The sequence below is a fragment of the Pseudoliparis swirei genome, chromosome 13, assembly GCF_029220125.1.
Source record: "Pseudoliparis swirei isolate HS2019 ecotype Mariana Trench chromosome 13, NWPU_hadal_v1, whole genome shotgun sequence".
Classification (NCBI taxonomy): domain Eukaryota; kingdom Metazoa; phylum Chordata; class Actinopteri; order Perciformes; family Liparidae; genus Pseudoliparis; species Pseudoliparis swirei.
The window spans coordinates 1,013,508-1,037,948 of record NC_079400.1 but is presented as its reverse complement, the minus strand read 5'-3'; the positions used below and the strand labels follow the sequence as shown (position 1 = coordinate 1,037,948).

At 48.6% G+C, this 24,441-nt stretch overlaps 1 protein-coding gene across 8 annotated transcripts in view; it reads left to right on the top strand.

The window, feature by feature from the left end:
* Positions 1-24,441, top strand: part of LOC130203218 (uncharacterized) — a 46,386-nt gene that overhangs the window by 12,413 nt on the left and 9,532 nt on the right. For 4 of the 8 annotated variants that reach the window (XM_056429151.1, XM_056429158.1, XM_056429153.1 and 1 more), the window contains exons 4-16: positions 10,075-10,226; positions 11,925-12,009; positions 14,693-14,746; positions 16,056-16,272; positions 17,259-17,841; positions 19,050-19,185; positions 19,329-19,445; positions 20,655-20,711; positions 20,827-20,895; positions 20,993-21,082; positions 22,312-22,421; positions 22,579-22,617; positions 23,639-24,392. In XM_056429151.1, coding sequence (XP_056285126.1) covers positions 10,075-10,226; positions 11,925-12,009; positions 14,693-14,746; positions 16,056-16,272; positions 17,259-17,841; positions 19,050-19,185; positions 19,329-19,445; positions 20,655-20,711; positions 20,827-20,895; positions 20,993-21,082; positions 22,312-22,421; positions 22,579-22,617; positions 23,639-24,392 — 2,463 coding nt within the window. The remainder of the gene's footprint in view (positions 1-10,074; positions 10,227-11,924; positions 12,010-14,692; positions 14,747-16,055; positions 16,273-17,258; positions 17,842-19,049; positions 19,186-19,328; positions 19,446-20,654; positions 20,712-20,826; positions 20,896-20,992; positions 21,083-22,311; positions 22,422-22,578; positions 22,618-23,638; positions 24,393-24,441) is intronic. The other 4 variants (XM_056429157.1, XM_056429159.1, XM_056429156.1 and 1 more) reach the window with 4 other exon arrangements.

Below are 24,441 nucleotides of genomic sequence, written 5' to 3'. Positions count from 1 at the left end.
TTATCGCCTCCATTTGTTCACTGTTTAAATAGTTTAAACTCCTTGAGCAGTACAGTAACCCCCCCAAAGAAACTCCAGGGTTTGGCCGGGTGTGAGCCACTTGTCTACACTGGCCACCTTTTAATGTCTTTATCTTTTAAATGTGTCATTTAAAGCTAGGTGTGTCACTAGTGGACAGACACATGGGGAGGAGCCCTGAAATAACACGTCAGCTGATTTGAAAACTAAACTAAACTGGTTTTGGTCTTGTTTTCTGTTGCATGATTTCCAACTGACCTCCGCGTTACCCACTCCCATACTACGTGTGTGTGTTCCACAGCCAAAAGACCTAATACGTTTTAGGAATAATGGATTGAAATGACTAATCAGATTGAAGTTAGTCAATAAAACCACATTGTTCTCCAGTATGCACTCGCAAACACACAGCATCGGGGGGGGGGGGCGGGGAAGCTGCCCCTCTGTGATTGGATGAGGAGAAAGTGCTCTCATTGAAAATGGGACAACGCTCATTGACATGTATGACCTGGAAATGCATAGACCAGGGTTCGTACGGTCATGGAAAAAAGTCATGGAATTTTAAAATGGTCATTTCCAGGCCTGGAAAAGTCATGGAAAAGTCATGGAAAAGTCCAGTAAATCCATTGGTCAACATGTGTGAGAACCCTGATGGACACATTGGTGCACGTCAATAAGTAGGCACTGTGTGTCACCTTCCACTTTCTAACCTCTGGTTTTAAGCTTCTCCTCAAACGTTGAGCCTCAGCTAACGCAGGCTGGACGCTCGTGGACACGGTCCTTGCTCAAGCCTGTGGTCCATTTATTATGTTGGTGTTCACTGTTGCGTGAGCGCCTGGACAGGATCCTTCAACACGGGGCACTCGGGCTCTCAGCACCAGAGCGAAATAGTAATATGTTGCTCATGACAAATGGCTCTTCATACGGGATCCATTTTCCCGTTGACGGTGGACTTTGCTCTCTCTTCACTTGTTCTTGGAGAAACGGTCGTGTTGGGTTGAGCGTAAGACGAGACGGCCCAGTGAGAAGTCCTTTTAAAAGGCCTTTTTATCAGGATGTCTTGTACCCCCCTTCCCTCTGTACCCTCCTTCATGTTCTTGTTCTTTCTAATGATTTCCAGCTCTTCATCAGCTCAAAGAAAGGCCGTCTCCAGGCGGCTCCAGCTCAGCCAGAGTCCGCTCCGCTTGCGCCGTCCCCACTCTGACGTTCCCATGACTCAGCCCGATTCACTGTTCTTTCCTTTGGCCTCCTCGCCGTCTCGTATTATGCCGCTCTCTTTGCATCTCTGTCTTTCGTTGCGGTTCTCTCTGGCCAATAAATAATTTGTGTCCGAGAGCAGCCAGCTGCATTGTGTAACTTCTCTCCCCAAACCCCTCCCTTCGTCTACAAAGCCAAACACGGCCGACCCGACCGACTGCTCGCTCGGCTAGTTCTAAACACTAGACGAGGACACCGACAAAAGATTTCATTTAAAGCGTCGGGCTGCGCGGTCAGCCAGCCCTGAGACGGCTCTGATAAAACAGCGGGTGTGTGGGTAGCTGTCTGGATGTAAAGACACGAGACGCTAGAAAGAAGCTTGTGAGTTCCTCACCGCTGTAACCCACCAGCACAGTGAGGTCATCGCTGTTGTTAAATAAGATTTGCCTCCATCATTTCTCAAGCTCGTGAGCTGTAGCTGTGCGTGTTGTTGACGTCTCCGCGGGATGGCGTCTGTGTCTGCCGCCGCGTGACGGCTTCAGGAGCCGCAGCTGCGGTCGAGCGTCTTTCTGAGTTGCGACATGTGCAGGTGTATTGGATGACCTTTAACCTTTCACCTCAGCTTTGTGAATTACCAATCCAGCCACCTGTTAAAGTCAGAGCTTTGCAGACTGGATATTATTAGACGGGCAGAAAGTGCAACCTCGGGTTTTCGTATAGTTCTGCATCTAATGATTATTTGTTCTAAAGATTATTTTTTCGATTAATCTAATAACTAATATTCTCAAGATTATTTTTTAAATTCCCGATTTAATATAGCAATTGGTCAATATGAAGATAAAAAAAATTCTAATATTTTCAATATCAGAATCAGCTTTATTGGCCATGTACGAGGAGACATACAAGGAAGGAATTAAACTTTTTTCCGTTGCACTCGACATACACAGAAACTTTGAATTGATTGCTGTGACGCATGGATTAATATAACTACTGTATGTCATATCAACCCTTTCCCCGCACACTATGTCCACTTGAATACGACACGGATTGATTTCATCACGGGAGTAATCTGCATTCAGGATATAAACTGGCAAATGTATTTGGGCCCGTTGTGTCACTCGTACATGGCTGTTAAACATGTTTGTGTACAGAAAATATAAAATAGTCGAATTAATAACATAGTGTAACGTTAATGTTACAATTTACCTTTTGTTTTAAATCTATTATATTGATGAATTTCTCCAGTCTGTTGGTCATGTATTTGAATACAATGGCAACGGTACAGCTGTAAATGGACATATTTGAAATGCAAGTGAAGATATCTCAGAAGTAGCCCAGGAACCATGTCTGGGCCTTTTTTATGTCATCTTTCGGTCTTGCTTGTGAGATCCCATAACCTGCCGGGTAAGTATTATTGGCTTATTGCTAATTGTTGTCGGGCGAGCGACTCGCTCTTTCATGACACGCTCCAGCTTCTTTAGGACCTGGCCCAAAAGGCCAGACTCAAGCAGCCATGCACTGGCCTCCCTCCAGGGCACGGAGCGGCTTAGCGCTCCCTCCTGTGTGCAGCAACACATGCGCCCTCACTTTGAAATATTAACTACCCAATTACATTTTAAAGAAATACTGCAATGAAATGCTGATTATTATAATACAACAGAACGTGTTCAGCTAATGTGTAGACATTGTTGTCAAGCTGATTATATGGAATATACAAACATTTGAAGATGAATACATGCAAGTCCTTTGTTGTGTCTGATGGTTTTTATTCTAAATCTTTCCACAGACTTCACTGAACTTGGTATTGAACCTCAATGCTTAACATATTGTCAGGTTTAACCGTAAATGTGTAAATCTTAGGAAAAGTTCTTATTTTTACTGTTTGTGTTGATAACATGCTTTATTTTCGGGAAAGTTAGGGATTTTAAGAAGTGTATTGGTAGAGGAACGTTCTGCATTGATACTAGTTTTAACATTTGTCCTAGAACACACATAAAATCAGGAAATATAATCTTGCCCCTAAAATGTAGTTCCCTGATGGATCTTCTCCGAGCCTTCAGCGTGTCGTCGGGCAGGTTAGCTGCTCGCCACCCAGACCTGGGCTTGTAGGCAGCAGCTCTTCAGCCCTGTGGAAAAACTGCTAGCTCCCAAACCGAGGTATTAGCTGAATTCCCAAAGGAACATTTTCCAATGCCTCCCCCATTTTTTCCCTTCCTTTCTGCCTGATGGGCTGATTTGCGTTGACTTGGGCTTTGGCAGATTTGCACTCGTTATCAAAGAGGTAGTGGCCGCCTGGCTGTGAGGTCATCTCTTCACGGTGTCGACTGAGCTTCAGAAACTAGCTTCTTAGAGCCAAACAACATGATGCATTTTGATTAAGATAGTTTTCATTGGGACCATGCAACTTTACTATTGCAACCCCACATGATGGGTGTCTGTGCACCTTGGCCTACTTCCCAAAGTGCTGTGTCAGAGCCATGCGGGACGCTGCAGTTATACAGACACAGCTGTTTTGGGGCACACTGTGATCCTGGCACAACTGCTTTTTGCAGTGGCGACAAAAAAACAGATCCTAGAGCTGCAACTCCAGGATTTAGTGCTCTGGAAGTCGGTGAGCGTTGGTTACTGCACCGAGAGGAACGTTGGAGCCTTGAAGAGCAGCTGGTCGTGGTGTGGTGAAAAGAAAGAAGCGGGTTATCCAGTTGTACCGATTGTCCTTGGAGGAGTTGACGTTGCAGTGAGTTCATATTGTTGATATTGATATGTGACTAAACTAAAATGCTTCACATTACGATGTGGATTATATACACATTGTCCTCTCTGTTGAGAGAATTGTTTTGACTATCGGCAGCTTAAATCCATTCACCATGATTTTGTCAATTTTGGTAAAATTAAGCATCTATGGCACTTTGATCATTTTTCATACGGTGAGGGTGATTCACCTCAAAAATTCTCTTTCCAAATGCAAGTAAATAAAAGTATTTTTGGGCACTCAAAAACATACATTTCAATTAATCAAATTCATTTGGTTCCCCGCCCGGCCCTCCTTCGCTCCGACTGAAGTGGAGTAGAGCGCGCTGACATGACGGAGGTAGAATGTAATCATTCCACAATGTGAGGCGTGCAGAGCAGAGAGGAGCGCCTCCACGAGTTGGATGCAGTCTGATTGCACAGAAAGGAAAACCACACGTCCTCCCCGTGATCCCACTTCGTCTGAGTGTCAACGGGCAGCGTGACGCGACTCGATCGCAGCACCTGTTCCTCCAGACGCCATCTACTCCGTCACCACCTCCACAGAGACGGGCTGATCTCTCACAATCAGTCTGGGTTTCTACAATTCAATTCAGTTCAGTTTATTTGTAGAGCCCATTTTCACAAATTAGAAATGTGTCTCAGAGTGCTTCACAATCTGTACACATAGACCTCCCTGACCTTTGACCTCACATCGGATCAGGAACAACTCCCAAACAACCCTTCAGGGTAAAAGGTCAGACCCCTTGAGGAGAGAACAGAGGAGGACCCCTCTCCAGGATAGACAGGTGGATGGACATCCATTAGGCAGTTGGAGGTATGACGTCTCATAGGACCGATGACCCTCTGAGACGTGAAGTCAAAAGGACTTCGGGGAGAAAGCAGAGTTACAACACAATAATTAATTTGTTTAAATGATATACATTACATCAAGACGATTGGCCAAAGCTTCAACTACAAGTGATGCATGTCGTAGAATAAGAAAAGAATGTAGTATGTATTTATAAATAGTTTTATTTTGCACCCACACGTGCATTTGGTTATTTCGAGCTTCCCGCTGCTGGTCGCCACAGCTCTGGTCCACGTGGCTCGAGCCCCTTTGCATCTGATTGAGCGATCCTAGCCTCTTCTTTTTTGTGAAAAATAATTCTGCTGTATTCGCCTGGAGTGAATGGCTCTTAATCCTCCAACTCTTCCTCATCTTCCTCTTCCTCCTCCTCTGCATGTGTCAGCTGCTGCCCTCTTAACACATCATTAAACCACCCACCTCCTCTCGCCGTTCTGCAGAAGAGACGCGGCGCCGCTCCCGCCCACAGTCCCCTCCTGAAATACTTGCTACAAAAATGTGAAAAATGCTCGGCGTTTGGATTTTTCTCCTCCGAATGTTGTCTCGATACGGCGCTCTCACAACCGGCCTCCACCGCGGTGCGGAGCAGACGCAGAGCGGCGCAGACGCAGAGCGGCGCATTCGTTTGAACGTCTTGAGAGCATCCCAGTGGAGTGAGGTGTATCTGAGCAGGCCTGGAGGGCTCTAGAGTTGGCCCTGCAACAGAGATGTCAGATATCCACCGCAGGGTTGAGCCTGATTTTATAGAGCTATATGTTTATCTAAAATACAGGCAAGGGTTCAATTCAGTTTATTTGTAGAAATGTGTCTCAGAGTGCTTTACAATCTGTACACATAGACATCCCTGACCTTTGACCTTTGACCTCACATGGGATCAGGAACAACTCCCAAACAACCCTTCAGGGTAAAAGGTCAGACCCCTTGAGGAGAGAACAGAGGAGGATCCTCTCCAGGATGGACAGGTGTCATAGATGTCATGTGACCAGAAGGAATCATTACACACATTAAAACACAGGAACAACACAATGAAGATGACAGAGTGGATGAAGAGTTGGTAGTCGGCATATTCCACCATCCAGACCTCCACCATCCATCAGGTGGAGGTGGAGAGGAGGAGTGGGCGGAGTCTCAGCAGTGGGTGGAGTCTCAGCAGGGCCATGGGCAGTCGGCATATTTCAGGATCCAGACCTCGATGGGTGAGGGTTGGTATTGTAAGTGAGGCTATAAGGTAAATACGGTGTGATTGTTCGGGCTTCATGGTGTCTCTGTTGGGGTGTAATTATTGGGCTGTGATGATCGTCGGCTTAGCCACGACCAATCCGTCAGCTTTAGTTCCCGCCTCTGATTGCAATGCATCGCGGTGTTTGTATAATTATTGTGGACTTGGGAAGGAAGGAGAGAGCGAGGTTTGATATTCCTCTTCAGCGAGACTGAAGGTGACTCAATCCGTCTGGCACCGGAGGACATTTCCCCCGCAGCTGGTTTCTTGGGCATGCTCACTGGTATCAAACACTGTCTGTGTACCTCCTGTTGTCTTGTGTTGCTATGGAAAGATTAATTGCACTATTGCCGTTATCGGTAATGAGCAGAAGATGTTGGACCCTGAAGAGCCCTGATCCCGGGCCATGTCCATGAGTCAGGGTGAAGCCGGTCGGTCGGCTTTACTTTTGGTTTCCGTGTCTTCAGTGATCAAAGTCAAACGGCTGCGGAGGCCGGGCGCCGGGAGGATCCTGCTGCGACACGTCTGAAGACGAGCGTCGTGACTTAATGAGTCGAGTTGCAGCGTTTTGCTTTGGTCACAACCAGCAGACACGCTGGCACCTGATGCCGAGAACCAGATGTTTCTGATCAGCTTCGGGGGTTTATAACTGCCATGGACATTGAGCAATACACTGCGTTTTGATACTGATACAATATTAATAAGAAAATGAGGGGAAGCATTTCTATGTGACTGGATCCCTTTTATTTAAATGCCAGTTAATTCCCTCGTGCTCCTCCTCACTGAGTCGGTTTAACTTCACTTCTTCTCTTCCAGGACTAGAAATGAGGCGGTCAAACCCAAAAGGATGATGGCAGATGAAGAGAATTTTGCTTTTCAACCAGAATTGAGAATAGATCATCATCCAGCTGCCAAAAGAAGCACATATTTCTCCCGCCGTGTCATAAGGGAGAATGCGATGTTTTGCTAAGCTGCGGAATGAGCGAGAGTGAAGGACGCCGAGAGCGCCGCGGCGTGCTAATTAGCATCTTCTAAACAGTCGGTTCCTAATGAACTCTGTTGTCTGATGCACACCATCTGGCCTGAAGACGCACGCTGGCTCCCCGTGAGGAGGGAGAGTCTGGAATGAACTGTAGTGGAGCAGTTGTGTTTCCTGACTGGGTAAACTGGGAATTCTATATAATAATAATGTTTTAGATAATTGAAATACTCGAATGTGCTCGATGCAACAATTTACAATATGTAGATGTATTGTTCTCACAGTTCTGGTGAAGGCTAGTTCTGCATGACGTCTACTTCTGCCAATGTGGCTGCTGCTTTCTTTTCATCTTTTCACAGACATGTACACCTTTATAACTATTGGTGCTGATGTCTCGAAACCAAATCTATCCCTCCCCTTGAGATGAAATGGCTCCCATCCAGACACTATTCATATTATTGTCTGAACAACTACAGAGACTATAATAAGTTTATGTAGGTTTCATAATGCCCATGCTTTGATCACAAAGGGGCATTTGTTTGGGCCTCTTGTCTCTCGGTCACTTCCTCGTGGAGTGGAGGGGAGGAGTGGCTCTGTGGACTGTGGCGGCTGACAATCCCACATTGTGTGAACTGCTGCTGCTTCACAAAGGGCCCATTGTGCAGCGCCGCGGCCCGGGAAGAGGGGCCGGGGTCCGGGCTAGGTGACGGAGAGGTGTGGGTTCACGGGGCCGGGGGGCGAGGGCCGCGGGGGCCTGTGTCTGTGCTCAGCTGAGTCGATACACACTGTACTCCTACACAAACACCTATTTATGTCAGCGCTCAGATGGATCTCACAGGTGAGCAGCTCTGTGGAAATATTGTCGATGATTTATTTTGTCCGGGAAAAATCTGCGTCTGCGATTATGAAACTGGTGCGTAAGCTGCTTGTACAACCGTTCCCAGAATTCAAACAATATTTAGCTGTTTATCCGCCTCTGGCTCAAGTCCACATTTGTGGTGTACTCTGGATTTGTGTTCTCAGACAGATGGCCTCACGCCCCCCCGCTCCACTGCTGTTCTCCTTGACCACCAGCTTGAGACTTAATCTCCCCTTCCTCGCCCGCCGGCCCCAGACCTCGGTCCTCTGAGCGTCTGAGAGTGACAGGGCTCTCAGGTCAAGCTGACGCAGGTCTCTCTGTCCGGTCTGAAGCAGGCCCTCGCCCAGCTGTCCCACGTCTACCCGTCCGTCTGTCTGTCAGGCCCGGCTGTTGCCCCGGCCCTCTCACCGTTAGAGTCGAGGGCCCTTTGTGTGATTTTTAAGCCACGGCTTTAAGAAGTTGAACTCACAACATAACGTCCAGCTGCCTCTCTGGCCCTCTCGTTTCACCGCAGTCTGAACTCTATATGTTCTTGTGCCGCATGTTGACTGCACCGTCTGCTATAATATAGACGGTGGCGAGGGAGTCGGGAATGAAAGTGACATGTAATAGCGATGAAGTAAACGGGGCCTCTTATTTACCCGCTGGGTTGGATCACCACAAACTCTTAACTGTTGACTTCCTCTGTCCACACTGGAGGCTCGCATCGCTCGGCGGTTATGCTGCATGAATTGTGTCCCTGAGTTTTATTTATTAAGGCAATAGCGAACATGAACGATATATTGTAATGTATCTTCTGGTTTGCAGAGGGCTGTCTCGTCTGTGGCTCCCTGGTGCACACAGTGTGGCTCCGCTGTGGCCTGTTGGAGTCTCTGCTTCCTGTATGTTTAGTGCACTGAGGGCCAGAGGGCCGCTCCAACGCCCTGCGCTGTGCGTCGTCACGCAGGACTCTCTTTACCTTCAACACATACACATTCCTCGGTTAACAGAAGAGTATTGTGGCTCGGGGAAGTCACTTGGAGGTCCGACAAAGCAACAGTCGGTCTTCTAAACAAGTGATATGTGTGCAAATATCTAAGAATAATAATAATATAGACTTCTATCGCACTTTTCTAGGTACACAAAGACGCTTAAGAATGCATCTGAAGGCGTTCTCTGCGTGTAGAAAAGCATCGTGTTCGGAGCGATGCGTCGCCACGGACTATAAACAGATCATCTGATCTGAGCACGCCTCCGTTCGTTGGCGACGAGGCGGCGTGCAAAGCCACGCCAACCTGGATGTGGAAGCCGTCAGTCATTGTTCACACGGCGGTGTTACTGTGGAGGTCCTGCGGTCAGATTCATAACCCACAGGTGGCGTCCGCGTCGGCGTGCAGCGGGTCTCACGGCGAGGCGTCAGACGGCTCCGTGAACCTCTGAACTTGCACTCTTCTTCACTCCTCTTTCACTCCTGCTGTTGACACAACATGCACCGCGTCTCGACTGTGTGGATGTGGGCTGAGCCACCGAGCGGCTCACAGAGCAACGGCTGCAATGAGAGGAATCCTTCATTTAAACACCCTGGTTCAATTCAGTTCAGTATAGTTGTAGAGCCCGTTTTCACAAATTACTAATTCCCCTCAGAGTGCTTTACAATATGTACACACATACATCCCTGACCTTTGACCTTTGACCTCACATGGGATCAGGAACAACTCCCAAACATTAGATAAACAATGTAAATTGGTTTGATTTCATGTCTTTTTGTTGCATGCACCTGATTCTAGATGCCGTCCTTTGTTAGCTCCATCAAATTTCTTTAAAGAGCTTCTAAAAGTAATACTTTTTACCGTGGGGATTATGGACTTAAGCCTGGAAAGAGTGGCGACTGTTGACAATAACGTCAAGCCGAGGGCATGAGTCGTCAACGACTACCTAATGTCTTAGTGAAGTAAACCAAATAAGCTGCACAGAGATGATGCACTTATGTAACGAGTCTCTTTTAAATGCTGTGATTCACATCGCAAGAAACACAAATATCACAGGCTAACAAGAACATTTTCTTGCGCACAGACTGTGATTATATCAGTGTGTGTGTGTGTGTGTGGTTTGCCAAGCTTGGCAGGAGAATGATTGCTGGGCGTTGTGTGAGCGGCCGTGTGGAGGCTGTGACGCGTGGGCACGTCTGTGGCTGCCTCCTAACCCTGCGTCTCTCTGTCGCCCCGCAGCCCAGCACCCTGCCGCAGGGCACCATCAACATGAACCAGTGCTCCGACGTCGTGGACGGAGAGTCCAGGACGGGTCAGAAGAACTCTCTCTGCGTCCTGACCCCTGACAAGGAGCACTTCATACGGGCCGAGTGCAAAGAAATCATCAACGGGTAAGACGTCGTAAATAACCAGGAATGTGATCTGTTGATCTAGTTGGATGAGAATGTTTCCTTCGGATGGGCAGCCTGCTTGTTGTTGTCCTCCGTGTTCCACCTGCACATCGCCCTGTTCTACAGCAGCTCCACTGGCTTTGCCTTTAAGATCCTCCTCCATGCAGTCGAGGCCTCCACGACCTCGCCCCTCCACGACCTCGCCCCTCCACGACCTCGCCCCTCCACGACCTCGCCCCTCCACGACCTCGCCCCTCCGCGACCTCGCCCCTCCGCGACCTCGCCCCTCCGCGACCTCGCCCCTCCGCGACCTCGCCCCTCCGCGACCTCGCCCCTCCACGACCTCGCCCCTCCACGACCTCGCCCCTCCGCGACCTCGCCCCTCCACGACCTCGCCCCTCCGCGACCTCGCCCCTCCGCGACCTCGCCCCTCCACGACCTCGCCCCTCCACGACCTCGCCCCTCCACGACCTCGCCCCTCCACACCTGTCTCACCTCCTCCAAACCAGCATCCCCACCCGGTCTCTCAGGTCGGCCTCCTCCATCGACCTGACTGACCCCCAGCTCGTCTGTCCACCACGGGGTCAAGAGCCTTGAGCCCCTCTGGAGCCCCCCCCTGACATCAGAAACATGGACTCAATCTTTTTATTCAAAACCCACCTCAAAACTCACCTTTGAGGCCGGCCTACGCCTGACGTGTTCCCCTCTTGGTTGCTCTGCTTTTTAACTGTTCTGCTTTTTTAATTGTGTCTTTGAACTGTTTTTAATGAGTTGTACGGCGATCTCGAGTGCCTTGAAAGGCGCCTTATAAGATAAATGTATTATTATGTTGGTTTAAATGAATAAGGATGACCTGGACCCTTTCGGGTCGTTGTGAGCAGCTGGTCTGCCCCCTGCTGGCTCCTTCGGGCGGCGCTCTGTCGGAGCCTTGCAATCCACACTGCAGTGACGGTGCACATTCTTGAACTGGAGCCTCTCTTGGCGTCTCCCTGTGTTCGCTACTCCCCCCCCCCCCCCCCAGTGCAGACACGTATATGGAATCTGCTTGAATGAATTGATCATACATGCAGGTGTTATTCATGGTGTTTAGAGCAGACAGACGGGTTGTTGACCAGTGTGTGTGTGTGTGTGTGTGTGTGTGTGTGAGAGAGCGCGGGCCAAGTTTGTGTTTCACATCTCCAACAATGGGGGAGCGGCAACAGTCGGCCACATGAAGAGGGCGAGAAGCGTGTCGCCAACCTTCATTTACATAATGAACACCGAGCCGCTCGGACGCCGATGTCAAATCTGAAATCTGGAAGTTTCAGTCTGGAAAAGTGACGTTTAAAATGGATAATCTGGAGGAACCTGTCTCCTGTTCCTCTCCCCACTGCGGCGCATGTAGTGTGTGTGCCCTTTTGGCCTTGGTAATTGCCTTTTTAGTAAGAGCGGACACACACACACACACATACACACAGCAACATAGCAGACGTAACCATACCAGGCCTTAAGATGCTTTTCGTTGCCTCTGTGCTCAGATAGTGATGAAAGCTTCTCTGTGTACAGGTGTGTGTACAGGTGTGTGTACAGGTGTGTGTGGCGTTGGCTCGTGCTTATGCTTTACCTGACAGGTGTCAGGGTTCATGTTTGGCTCCAGAGAAGTTTGTCCGCTCGCATATTGATCGACAGGACAACCGTTTGTCTGTCCCCTCTTCGTAGGTGGCAGGAGGCCCTGACCGTCTACCCCAGGACCAACAAGCAGAACCAGAAGAAAAAACGCAAGGTGGATCCCCCCTCTCACCAGGTAACGCACCTGTTCACACGCTCCATCGCAAAGGCCTCTCGCCTCACGCCTTCGGGAGAAGGAACCAGATTCAGATGAAGGTCGTGTGTGAAACCGTCGCTTTTGATTTCTGGCTCCTGAATGCCGCGAAATCCTGGCAAACAGAACCCAGGGCAACACGTGCCCACGCAGAGCATAGGGATGACGACTTTACAGAGAAAACAGATGAGCGGTACTTTGTGGTTCATTCGGTCGAGCCGGTGACATCATGAGTTCCTTCTGTTACCGAGTGCAGCAACATTTCAGATGCAGCTTTTATTTTGCTGCATCGATGCTTGTTTGACATTCTTTGCCTTTTTTTATATTTGAAGTATATCCAAATGAGCGATGAGTGTCCCCCAAGTGTCCCCCAAGTGTCCCCTGAGTGTCCCCTGAGTGTCCCCTAGAGTGTCCCCCAGAGTGTCCCCTAGAGTGTCCCCTAGAGTGTCCCCTGAGTGTCCCCTCGTATGATCTCATGCAGACCTTTCAGATGGATGCGTGTCGACGCTGTGGGAGATGAGTGATGCTCATCTGTTGCTCCAGGGTAGAAAGAACATCATCGGTTATGAGGACATGGCTCTGGACGTATGAGCCTCGAGGATTCATTACACCCACACTGCACCAGCTGTTTCCCCCTGGGGAGGGAGGGAGAAGGAGAAGGAGAGAGGGAGAGAGGGAGAAGGAGAGAGGGAGAGGGAGAAGGAGAGAGGGAGAGAGGGAGAAGGAGAGAGAGAGGGAGAAACTGCTCTGAACACGCGTATAGGATCTGCATATATTCCACATAAATACATGTATATAGATGAAGGGTGTGGATAACAAGCTTACACATTGTCTTACACGTTGGTGCAAGAGATACTTGCACCAACGTGTAAGACAATGCTTCAACAATGCAGGTTTGTGAGGCTGTCTCACCTGTGGGTCTGTTTCCTGGTCATGTCCCTGAGAGGCTGTCTCACCTGTGGATCTGTTTCCTGGTCATGTCCCTGAGAGGCTGTCTCACCTGTGGGTCTGTTTCCTGGTCATGTCCCTGAGAGGCTGTCTCACCTGTGGGTCTGTTTCCTGGTCATGTCCCTGAGAGGCTGTCTCACCTGTGGGTCTGTTTCCTGGTCATGTCCCTGAGAGGCTGTCTCACCTGTGGGTCTGTTTCCTGGTCATGTCCCTGAGAGGCTGTCTCACCTGTGGGTCTGTTTCCTGGTCATGTCCCTGAGAGGCTGTCTCACCTGCCAGACATTCCCCTGTTCAGTCACTGATCTTTCCGGTCCTGAACCCTAAAAATAGAAACATCACGTCGTTTACTCGCCGTCACCTGCGCGCTCTGCGTAAGTCTGAGTTCACGACTGATGTCAGAATAAAACAACAGTATTACCATTATTAGTTCTGGTTTCGATCAGCAGGTGAACTGTCGGCGCTTGTTCTACCGTACAGACCACCGGCCGTGGGATGCAGCTTTCCCCATTTTCTACCTCCGATTTAAATGCGAGGCCAAGTCTGTGCTGAGCGCCCACAACACGCTGCTCCTCTTCATCGTTCCTCTGACGGCGCCCTGAAGCCGGCCGCGACCTCGCCCCGCTGACGCCAACGAGCTTCGTTGGCAGAGCGGCGACACGGCGCTGACCCGGACTGTTTACTCTCCTGCTTCATAAGAGCGACGACACACTGCACCTTTATTTCACCGCTAGAAGTCCCTGGTGTCTGCTGTCAGCACCAAGAGGAACTCATCTTGTGAAATGCAGATTGCTGGAAATGAATATCAAGCGTCAAGGCAACATCACGGCTACTAATGCGTGAGGGTGTTATGCTTTCAGCGTTTAGTTTAGTTGTTCTGGGATGGAAATCTAGATTGTCAGATGCATCTCCACAGCTTTGTTCAGTCTCACATTCCCACCTGAAGGTTCTCCCCCCCCAACTGGGACGGCGCGGTTGTAAATGCTTGAGCAGCGCAGCGTGTTTGTCTTGTGGGCGGTGACCTTCAGGAGCGGCGCCTGACTCTGCCTGGTCGTTACTGTCAGATTCTTGTGTTTGCTCACAAGCAACAAAAGGCATTTAATAATGCTTCATGACATAGATAAGCGTGCATTTGACCTAAATATGAACAAATTCAGTTCAGTTTATTTGTAGAGCCCATTTTCACAAATTAGAAATGTGTCTCTGAGTGTTTTACAATCTGTACACATAGACATCCCTGACCTTTGACCTTTGACCTCACATGGGATCAGGAACAACTCCCAAACAACCCTTCAGGGTAAAAGGTCAGAACCCTTGAGGAGAGAACAGAGGAGGATCCCTCTCCAGGATGGACAGGTGTCATAGATGTCATGTGACCAGAAGGAATCATTACACACTCATTAAAACACAGGAACAACACAATGAAGATGACAGAGTGGATGAAGAGTTGGTAGTCGGCATATTCCACCATCCAGACCTCCACCATCCATGAGGTGGAGGTGGAGAGGAGGAGTGGGCGGAGTCTCAGCAGTGGGCGGAGTCTCAGCAGTGGGCGGAGTCTCAGCAGAGCCATGGCGTAGTTGGTAGTCGGCATATTCCAGGATCCAAATCAAAAGCATCGTTCAACTAGCGCAGACACTAAGTCATTGAGAGGTGGGTTTACCTGTATTGATTATGAATCAGCTCTACGGAGCGTTAACATGGTGGTTGTGATCGGCAGGGCGGAGGAGCTGCAAGCCAGAGGTTTTCCACTAGAGACGTGAATGGACACCCAGTGAGTTCTGGACAACGTTCTCTCTGCTTCACCCGCAGTGCCTTTGACATTCCCTCTTAAAATATTGTGATGATAATCCAGGTGGATGCAGGTGGAGGGGGGGTCTCTCCTCTGATGGGAGGGATTCTTTGCACAATGTTTGTGGTGATTTGAAGCACAGAAGCTGACGTCTGAGGGTCGCTCCGCTTTGGGAACGTTTCTCCTCTGATGAACTCGAATCATGTTTAACAAACAACCTGATCCTGGGACATCAAACGGAAATGAACGTTTCATTTATGTTGATCTTAGTAGTTATGACTCAGATCAAGAGGACATCTATGATTTTATCAAGGGCTCTACTGAATAGATTGCAGCTTCGAATCATTAATCATATTTTTGTCCTTGTAAATTCTAAATCCGCCCATTTGAATGTCTCTTCATTCTGTTGAATACAGTTGCAGATAAAGATCAGGCAACACTACTATCTGTAGAAGTTGATTCCAGTGGTGGCAGAGTAGGACTGTTTCCACTTGTGCGATCTTACAGATTTTCATTAACTCCAGAATGTTGAAAGGACCAAAAGTCAACATTTATTGAAGAAGAGATTTTATCGCTAACAAAAAATGTTTTTGCGACAAGTAAATTATGCTTTAATCCATATGTTTTGCCCTTTAGCCTTTCAAAAACATCATCTTACACAAAACAAACAGAGGCAGTCACTGAGTTATATTGATTAAAGTATTAACAAAACAAGCTTAGATTCATTATTTAGTTAACATTGAGGATTTTGATCTTGGCGTCATGAAATATGCTAACAGGCGTATAAAGCTTCATTGTAAAACCTCAAGAAGCTTTGAATGTGAAACAATGACATTCGGTTCAGCCGTAATTTTATAATAAAATCTATTGGAATATATTCCGCCGCTGCAGGATGGAATTTATTTGTATTCTTTGTCGTAATCATCCAAAATTGTTTCCATAAATTAACTCTTTGTTCTTTGTCAAGCTGTCGATCTCTTTCTCTTTCCACACATCCTCCTTATCTCTTGCCAGAATTTTTCCTTTTATTATTATTATTATTACAAAAAGTGTCACTCTGGTATTAGATCCACCTGACGCATACGCTGCACATCAAAACCCAAGAAGTAATAAAAGCAACAAAAACAAACGATGCCAGCATTTAAAGATACTTCCTTTATTCGAGTTTCACATTTAGAATCCGTCTCTAATTATTCTTCAATCTTTTTCCTTCTCGTATTCCCTTGTCGTCGTCTCTCTGTGACATCGCCTCCCATTCTGTCGTTTCCTCTCCCCCCCGACGTGGCCCCAGGAGCCCGGCCCCAGCAAGGTGACGGTGACCAGCAGCAGCGGAGGCAGCGTCCCGTGCGTGGCCGGCAGCATCGCCGGCGCCGAGCGAGTCCCGATCAGCCGCGCCACCCTGTGGCAGGAGGAGCACCGCTGGAGCCGCGCCTCCATCCCCTGCAGCCGCAGCGCCTCCTGCCTCAGCCAGCTGAGCCAGCCGGACGCCGCCGGCGCAACTCAAGACGGTGAGGGGTCTGAGGACGGAGGCGCCGCCGCGTCCCGCACGCGCCTCGGTTCTCATTGTCACGACCCGGCTCTGAGGCCGCGACAAAGACGAGGGAGACACCGGGTGGTGTACGGGAGCATCGTTCCTCCTCGCTCTCATCGTCCGGGCTTCAGCCACCCCGAGGACCGCTGTCGACGGATCTGTAGTACGTCCGGGACGCGTCAGCTGTTCCCGGTTGCGATGACGCTCCGCCTCCTCCGCACCTGCAACACATGAAACCCTGGCAACCCCGCCTCCAGCCAGAGGGGCGTCACCCCCCCCCCCCCCCCCGCTTACAAACTGGGTTTCCACCCTGGAACCAGAACTCACATCCATGTCCCCCTTCTAATCTAATACCCCAACTAACTCTGATCACTAAACAGTCCAACCCCTTCACTGAATGACGACAACTACAAAAAGAAGTTTTTACTTTCAGTCATCTTCACTCGAACGCTTAAGCATAAGAATACAATTTTGTGTTTTCCATGAAAACTCAGACTTTAATTTATCAAATTAAATTGCAAAATGAATAGAAAATAAAGTCAAGACTGACGAGGTTAGAAATAATGATTTAAAAAGAATATTCATGTTGTACTTCTAGCTCAAGGGAAGGCCAGTTTTAATGCTTCTCTCACTAGCATAACTGTTTCAGCTGCGCTAACATAATTGCACGGGGGTTTTCTACCCCTCCGTTAGTCTTCTAAGGCGATAACACAATGTACCATTAGAACACTGGAGACGGCCCTCTGTACACCTCTGGAGATATAATCGTCATTTACCACATTATCAATGTATAAAGTGTATTTCTGATTAATTTAATGTTGTCTTCATTGATAAAAACAGTGCTTTTCTTTGAAAGAAGGACATTTCTAACTTTTGAGCAGGAGTGTATGTCATTTACATCACATATTTAGCACTAGATGCTATGTTGTCAGTTTGATATTGGTGGCCCTGTTCTTGCTTCAGATGGCGGCACCATGAGCGCGGGACGCAAGGTGCGGGTGGAGAGCGGTTACTTCTCCCTGGAGAAGACCAAGTCGGAGCCTTTTCCCCAATGTCAGCCGCCGCAGCACCTCCCCTTGTCCTCGTCGCCATCTTCCTCCTCGTTAGGAGCTCTCAGTCCCAGGTACACCTCTGAGTCTGAATCCCAAACTTCCCCCTTTCAACCCTCCCGAGATGCCCTCCCTTCCTCAGGTGCACTCGTTTCCCCCAGCTCCTCCGCCATCAGCTCCTCCCAGAGCTCGCTGGATTCTGAACCCGGTGGGACGACACCCACCTGGGAGGGCCGCGTTGGTGGTGGAGCTGGTGGTGGAGGTGGAGGAAGCGCTTGTAGTGTCAGTGGCGGAGGAGGCCTTTGTAGTGTCAGTGGCGGAGGCGGCAGAGTGGGCCGGCCCGGCCGGGAGTACGCGGCGCTGTCCGATGTGCCGCGGGCTCGCCGGCTGAGCCACCGCGAAGCCTTCCGCTCAGAGAAGAAGCGCCAGGAGCTGAGGACCCGGACCAGGAGTCCCGGCAGGGAGGAGGTGGCTCGGCTGTTTGGGGAGGATCGCAGGTAAGAGGTTCTGCATACGCGTGTCGAGCTCGGCACACTGCAACAACAAAAGAGATTCTACAGGCATTTAAAGTCGCATATCTCATAGCAGATTCACTTGTGATTACACCGGCGTTCATCAATGAGCCTCCGGTCGTAGGCCTTAGAACATGTCGACGGCGTGCCAAGTAATCTCCTATAATATGTGACGCTCATGCATGCTCCAGGCGTCGGCACTTCTAGTTTTGAGCGCCACCCCGTGGCTGCCGTCCTCGAGACGTTCCTGTGTCTCCAGACATCTTTTGCGATTGCCGCCTCCCCCCTAGCTTTACCGATTGTTTGGCATTTAATGATTTAGGGATTGAAGTGCATGTTTGAGTTTCTTTTCTACTGATCTCTCCCTATTTTTTGGTCTGGCTACTTTGCTAGTTTGTTTTGTCGTTTCGATCTTTTCCAGGGGCTTCTGAACGGAGCTTCTCGACCACCCCTCCACCCCTCCCTCAGTGCCGCCCCCTGCTGGTCACCGCTGATTCCTGCTTTCTATCATTCCATCTCTGCACTGCCCGGGAGAACGCACACTCAGTTTCCTACACACTTGATTTACTGTATATCGTGTGCATACTTAAACATACTGGTGGTTGGTGCTGATGCTGGGTTTACATACAGTTTGATCTTTCTTTCTTGTGCAGACACACACACACACACTATACACACAACAAGCGCAGAGCTTTAAGGTAACGCTGACTGTTTCCATTGCTGCTACTTTAATTAGTTTAATCCACCATCCTAATCATTCTCCTTCTCTTCTACAGTTTAATCTCATTATTTAACACCGACTTTTGATTCTTTTATGTATCTCTGGATTGTTCTCTTTGGGGATATTACCTCGACATTGCACATTGTTGTCTATGAAAGTTTGAGTCGAGAACGATGTCCAAAGTCAAACGACCTTTTGTACATAATGTGCAGTCTGCACAGTCAATTGAAACGTGGACATTAATTTTGGCTCAAACTTTCTTTTTTAACATGCTTTGGTCTTGTTTTTTGTTTTTCTGCCACAGTGACGATTATGTGTTGCATTTTTAAGAACTGTTTGTGTATGCTGATTTTTTAATTTTTTTAATTGTTTATAATTGAGATATTTATCACAATATTTAGATGTGAAGTGAAATGCGTTGTGTCCTGTGACTCCAGCACTCTGAAGAGGAGGGTCCTTTTCTGTCTCACAGGCGTTCTCAAGTCATTGGCAGATTTGAGGAGGGTCAGCCTGTCGAGCGCATGGACATGAGCAGCTCCACGGAGCCCGCCGCCACGCTGACCCCGAGACAAGGACGCAGCGAGAGGCGCTATCTGGCCAACAAGCATGTACGTTACTCTCTTTCTTAATCCAGAACAAATACATCTAAAAAAGGGCCAAAACAATTCACTGAATGGAATATGCAGTATGTAACGTTGATAAGGGATCACGTCTAACTTCTAATACCAATTCTATTATGTTGAATGTGAAGGACATGTCACTGGATGCAGGAAAGGATCGCTCCGACCCGGATGTGTCCAGCTCCACTTGTGCTAGTTTAAGAAGAGCCAAGTCACTGGACCGCCGAGCCACCGAGTCCTCGATGACTGTGAGTACAGAGAGTTCCCAAAGTGTATCGGGACATGAACCATATTTTCACGGCTCCATTAAATGGCTTTGGAACACTTGAAAATTGCCAATTGTGTTCAATAAAGCACTTCCAGGAGCGTGGAGGCGGAGCTTCAACCCATTTTGCGGCTCTGCTGGTTCGCTTTATTTATTTATTTATTCATTCACCCTCTGCACCCCTTTTTGGTAATGTGCACCGCTCAGGGGGAACGACATGTTTTACTGGTCAGTGCACGTCATAAAACTTGGAGCCAAACACCATTGCAACACTTTTAAAGTAGCACTGGTTTGCTTCAGTTTCCACACGCGAGATTAAAGTTGTCCGTGGGATCTCCCTGACGTCTGACTGCAGTCTGACAAACGGCCGCTGATCCACAGTCTGTTCAGGCTGCAGGCTGAGCCAGTCACTGTGTTGTTGCTCTCTCTGGGCGAGCTGCAGCTGCCAGAACCCCCCCCCCCCCCGCCCACTAAAACACACACACACACACACCACTGCCGCCACCGCGACCGATTCTTATAAATAGCCCAGAAGCAGTCGTGTATATGTACACGGGACAGACGAGAGAAACAGATTGTCAACAGAGGAAGGGAAGGCGGTTCTCCATCAGAATGACTCTGTGCCATGCGGTGGCACCACAGCTGAGGAAGTTCAGAAGAACCCAGGTATCGTGGAGTGAGCAGAAGGTTCTGGACTCTATAAACAGACTTGATCTTGGTTTCAATGTGCGGCTGTTTGTGTTTACAGGGAAAGTCCAGCTCCCGCCAGTCGCTCTGTTTAGCTGGAGCCGAATGTCTTCTTTATGAGGCTGAGGAAGTGACTTGAATGCATGAGTGCTCCGGGTGATGTCACATATGACTAAATCACACCAACGCTCGCATAATGACAACTTCTAATACAGTGACAGATTAGCACAACATTTAATATAATCGCTTTGTCTTTTTTTGTATTCTCTATTCATGTGGTTGATGTGTCATCGGAGGTCACGTATGAATTTACTTTTCATAAAATAATCCTTTATTAGTCCCGCAGTTGGGAAATTGACCGGATCTCAGCAGCAAAGGGTGAAGTGCACACGAGAGACGTAGTGAAATCAAAAACAAGTGCTATAAATAAAAAGCGGTAATACAATACGAGTTAATCTAGTTGTGTTATATGATATTACATCACACTAATCTGTCTTTATTGCAGCCAGATCTGTTGAACTTCAAAAAAGGATGGATGACCAAGCTGTATGAAGACGGAATGGTAATTAGCGTTCATTAATGGGATTATTAAACGCCATCTGCCTCTGATGAATCACATTTCACTCCATTGAGGCTCCTCTGAAATCCAATTAATGGTATATTTGTTTCCCCTCTAGTGGAAGAAACACTGGTTTGTCCTGACGGATCAGAGTTTGAGGTGCTACAAGGACTCGATAGCCGAGGAGGTAACAACCGTCATCAAGCGACTGTAAACTTTAATGAATGAGGCCATGAATAAGGACCTTTTTCTTTTTCTTTTTCTTGTGATATTTTTGGACTTAGGCTTCCGAACTGGATGGTGAGATCGACCTCTCCACGTGTTACGATGTCAAAGAGTTCCCAGTCCAGAGGAACTACGGCTTCCAGATCCTCGTGAGTGTTGATCGTGTCGTGGATTGTCGCGCGTCATTAATCAGAAGTGAAGAAGAAACTCATTGTCAACACGGCTCTGCTGTCTGCTGACGGTCTATAAACAGCCGTCACCGCCATGCGGTGCAACTCCAGGTATCGGGTTTTGTGTTCCTGAAAGGATTCTTTGTCTGACGGATGTCTCTCTCGGGGAGAGGCTGACATCACGGCGTTCTCCCTGAAGCCTCTCGTCCTGCACAACGTGATGACCCGACCTCTTGCTTTCACAGAAGAATGCTCAGTAACACTCGTGTTTGATCTCGTTGCTATGCAGTTTAATTGTGATCCATTTGGTCTCGCCGTGGGTTTAGTTCCTCCCACGTATAGATTTAAACTCGCCATGATAATCTCACAAGAGGAGACTAATAGCAATAATGTAATTTATCTTCTTCCCCATTACTGCGTCCTCAGAAGCCTCCATGAGAAACTGTGTTGTTGTAGAACTCACTTAACTTCCACTAGAGGTCCCTGTATTTATGGTGCAATAAAGCCGTGTTACTGGGGCACTTGGTGTAGGATGCCTCTATCAAAGGGAGAGTTCTACTTATCAGGAAAGTTACATTAAAAGTCATATTTTGCAATCTCGGGCATGAAGAAGACGGGTCTCACCTGCATGTCATAACGTGTAATTGTAAACGGCTTCAACCCATTTTAGAGCCAGAGGCTATTAGCATTAAATGTGTTTTGCATAAACATGATAACAAATGTTTTTGATGTAATAGTTTAGTAGTTGTGTGTGTAAAGCACCAGTTTCACACCCATCCTAATACACACCAATGTACTGCAACACGGTCCAGGGCAGCAGCACATTGTGTTCCACATCAAATAAATGGTTTTAACAGCAGCTTTTTATAGAAAATTACTTTCTGGCAAAAGGAAGGGGAGAAAATCGGAGTTGTATTTCAATGTGAACACAGTCGGGTTGAATGGACTGCACGTACAACGCAAACATCATCTGTTTGCCAGCGGTGAAGCAAAGGAGAAGTAAAGCCCAGGATGATTGTTTTCATTGCCTCGTTTTTTCGTTTGTTTTCTTCTTCTACTGATGAAACTGGATTCTAAGAAGTATGCTCTTAAAAAAATGTGTTCCTCTTTTTTTAAATTGAAAGCTACTTTCAAGCGTCAAAGGGATATTTGTAGTTCTTGGTCTCATCTCGGTCAGTCGCTGAAATGAAATGCCTTTGTGTGTCCAGTGCAAAGAGGAGGCGTGCACCCTGTCGGCCATGACCTCTGGGATCCGTCGCAACTGGATTCAGGCCATCATGAAGAGCGTGCGGCCGGCCGTTGCCCCAGACGTCACCCGGTAATTCCCAAAGAGGATTAACGCTTCAACCGCTGGCAGATATGACGGCGGCATTTTTTCTCACTTATTTCATTTTAATTCCACTCTCCTCCTCACCCCCCCCCTCTTTCCTTCTTTCTCTTCCCCCGATCAACCCGTATTTTCAACCTGCTTCCAGGAAAAACATCTCTCTGAAACTATCCGTTCTGAAGCCCAGGTTGGAGTGCTTGTGTGTTGAATATGCCCCCCCCCCCCCGCCCCCGCTCCTCGAACAGTGATGTAATTGCTCAGCGATGTCAGCCCCGGCGTGTTTGTCGTCCCACCCTATGTCATGTGACTGTTGAGTAATGTCTCCCCGTCAGTTGTGCTCCTGTAGAGACGCTCACTGCAATCACATCAACATCCGAGAACGACCGACAGCAGGGAGCTTTAATAATGAATCGCCGCCTGGCTGTCCACTAATCACTAAACAACAAAATCCCACCTGCAGCTCAGGCAGAAGAGGCCTTGATGCAAAGCTCTATTCCCAAAAAACAGTTCACCTGAGGATCTTTTTTTAAAACCACCTAAACATTGTGTGGTGTTTAAGACGGGTCATCTCTTGTGATGCTTTGAACACACGCTGACCCGCGTTCCCGGAGTCCCGCACTCGGCCTGCGTCTCCGAGCTCTCCAAGAAGGAAATGTGTAATATTGTTGGTATTTCTGCAAGGCGCCTCGCAGACACCGCCTTCTCATTCCTGAGCTCTGTTCCTTCTCATTTTCCCATTACTCATGCCTCCTGACGCCTCCACACAATAAAAATAGATTATTCCGTCAGGTCTCTTTTTTTATAATGCTCTGCCCCTCAACACTTCTAAGTGCCAATCAAACACATTCTTCCCATTAAGCTACTGCTGGCCACAAATAGCATTTAACACGGCGGCTGAAGGCAAACGTCACACCGGCTGCCCTCAGATCATCGGCTTAACTCCAGATTTGCTTTCAGCCGATTGCAGAGTTCCAAATATGCATTTTGATGCTTTGACTTGGTCGCGTTCCACTGATTCTCGTGCTTTCAATGAAGCGATGCTGCTCTGCCACAGATGTACGCATTGTTGTTTGTCCCGCAAAGCTTGATGTAGCTCGATGTCAATGTGTCGTCCTCGCGTTCTGTTAAAGTCATCTTACACATATCCTCTTTCTGTGTGTGTGTGTGTGTGTGTGTGTGTGTGTGTGTGTGTGTCTTTGTCCATTCAGATCTCTCGCTGACGAGAAGACAAAAGCCCATGTGCTGTTGGAGCCGTGTCCACAGGTCACCTCTGAGCCCAGTCCCAGTCCCGAGGCCCCCGAGTCTGATGTCCACAGACAGCCAGCTGGCGCCAACGCCTCCGCCGCCAACGCCTCCGAGCTCAGAAAAAGCCGCGTTCGCGAGCGCAGACGAGAGGGTCGCTCCAAGACTTTTGATTGGTCCGAATTCAAAACGGAGCGGACGGAGAAGTCCGTGAAGGAGCGAGCGGACACGATCGACCTCAGCTCGTCGTTCTCCACAACGTCCTCCTGTTGCTCTCCCTCCTCTTCCCCTTCCTCCATGGCGTCCTCGCCCGTCTCTAGCTCCTCCCTGCAAACCTCGTCCGTGTCGGGCGCTCACCCGCCTTCTGTGAGGGTGGAAGCCGAACAGGGGAGCGTCGGGAGGAGCGTCCCTCCTCCGCGCAGTGTGACCCACATGCCAAATAGTGTTACCGTTACCATGATCTCCACGCTGAACACGACGCCACCGGCACAGCCGTCGATACCCGAACGCCAAGAGCACGGACGGATGGAAGTCGACCGTCCCGCCGGCGAAGATAAGAAAGACGACAGGACCTCAGACGTGCAAGAGGAGATCGAGCAGCAGTGGCATCAGGTGGAGACGACGCCGTTAAGAGAGGAGAAGCAAGTGCAGATCCACACGGCTTCGGGAAACCCGGACCGGTTGCCTGCACATGAGCTCGCTGCACTGCTGGACAAAGAGGTGCGTTTCCTAAGCCTGACCCTCGTGTTTTCATGTTTATGAGCATCTG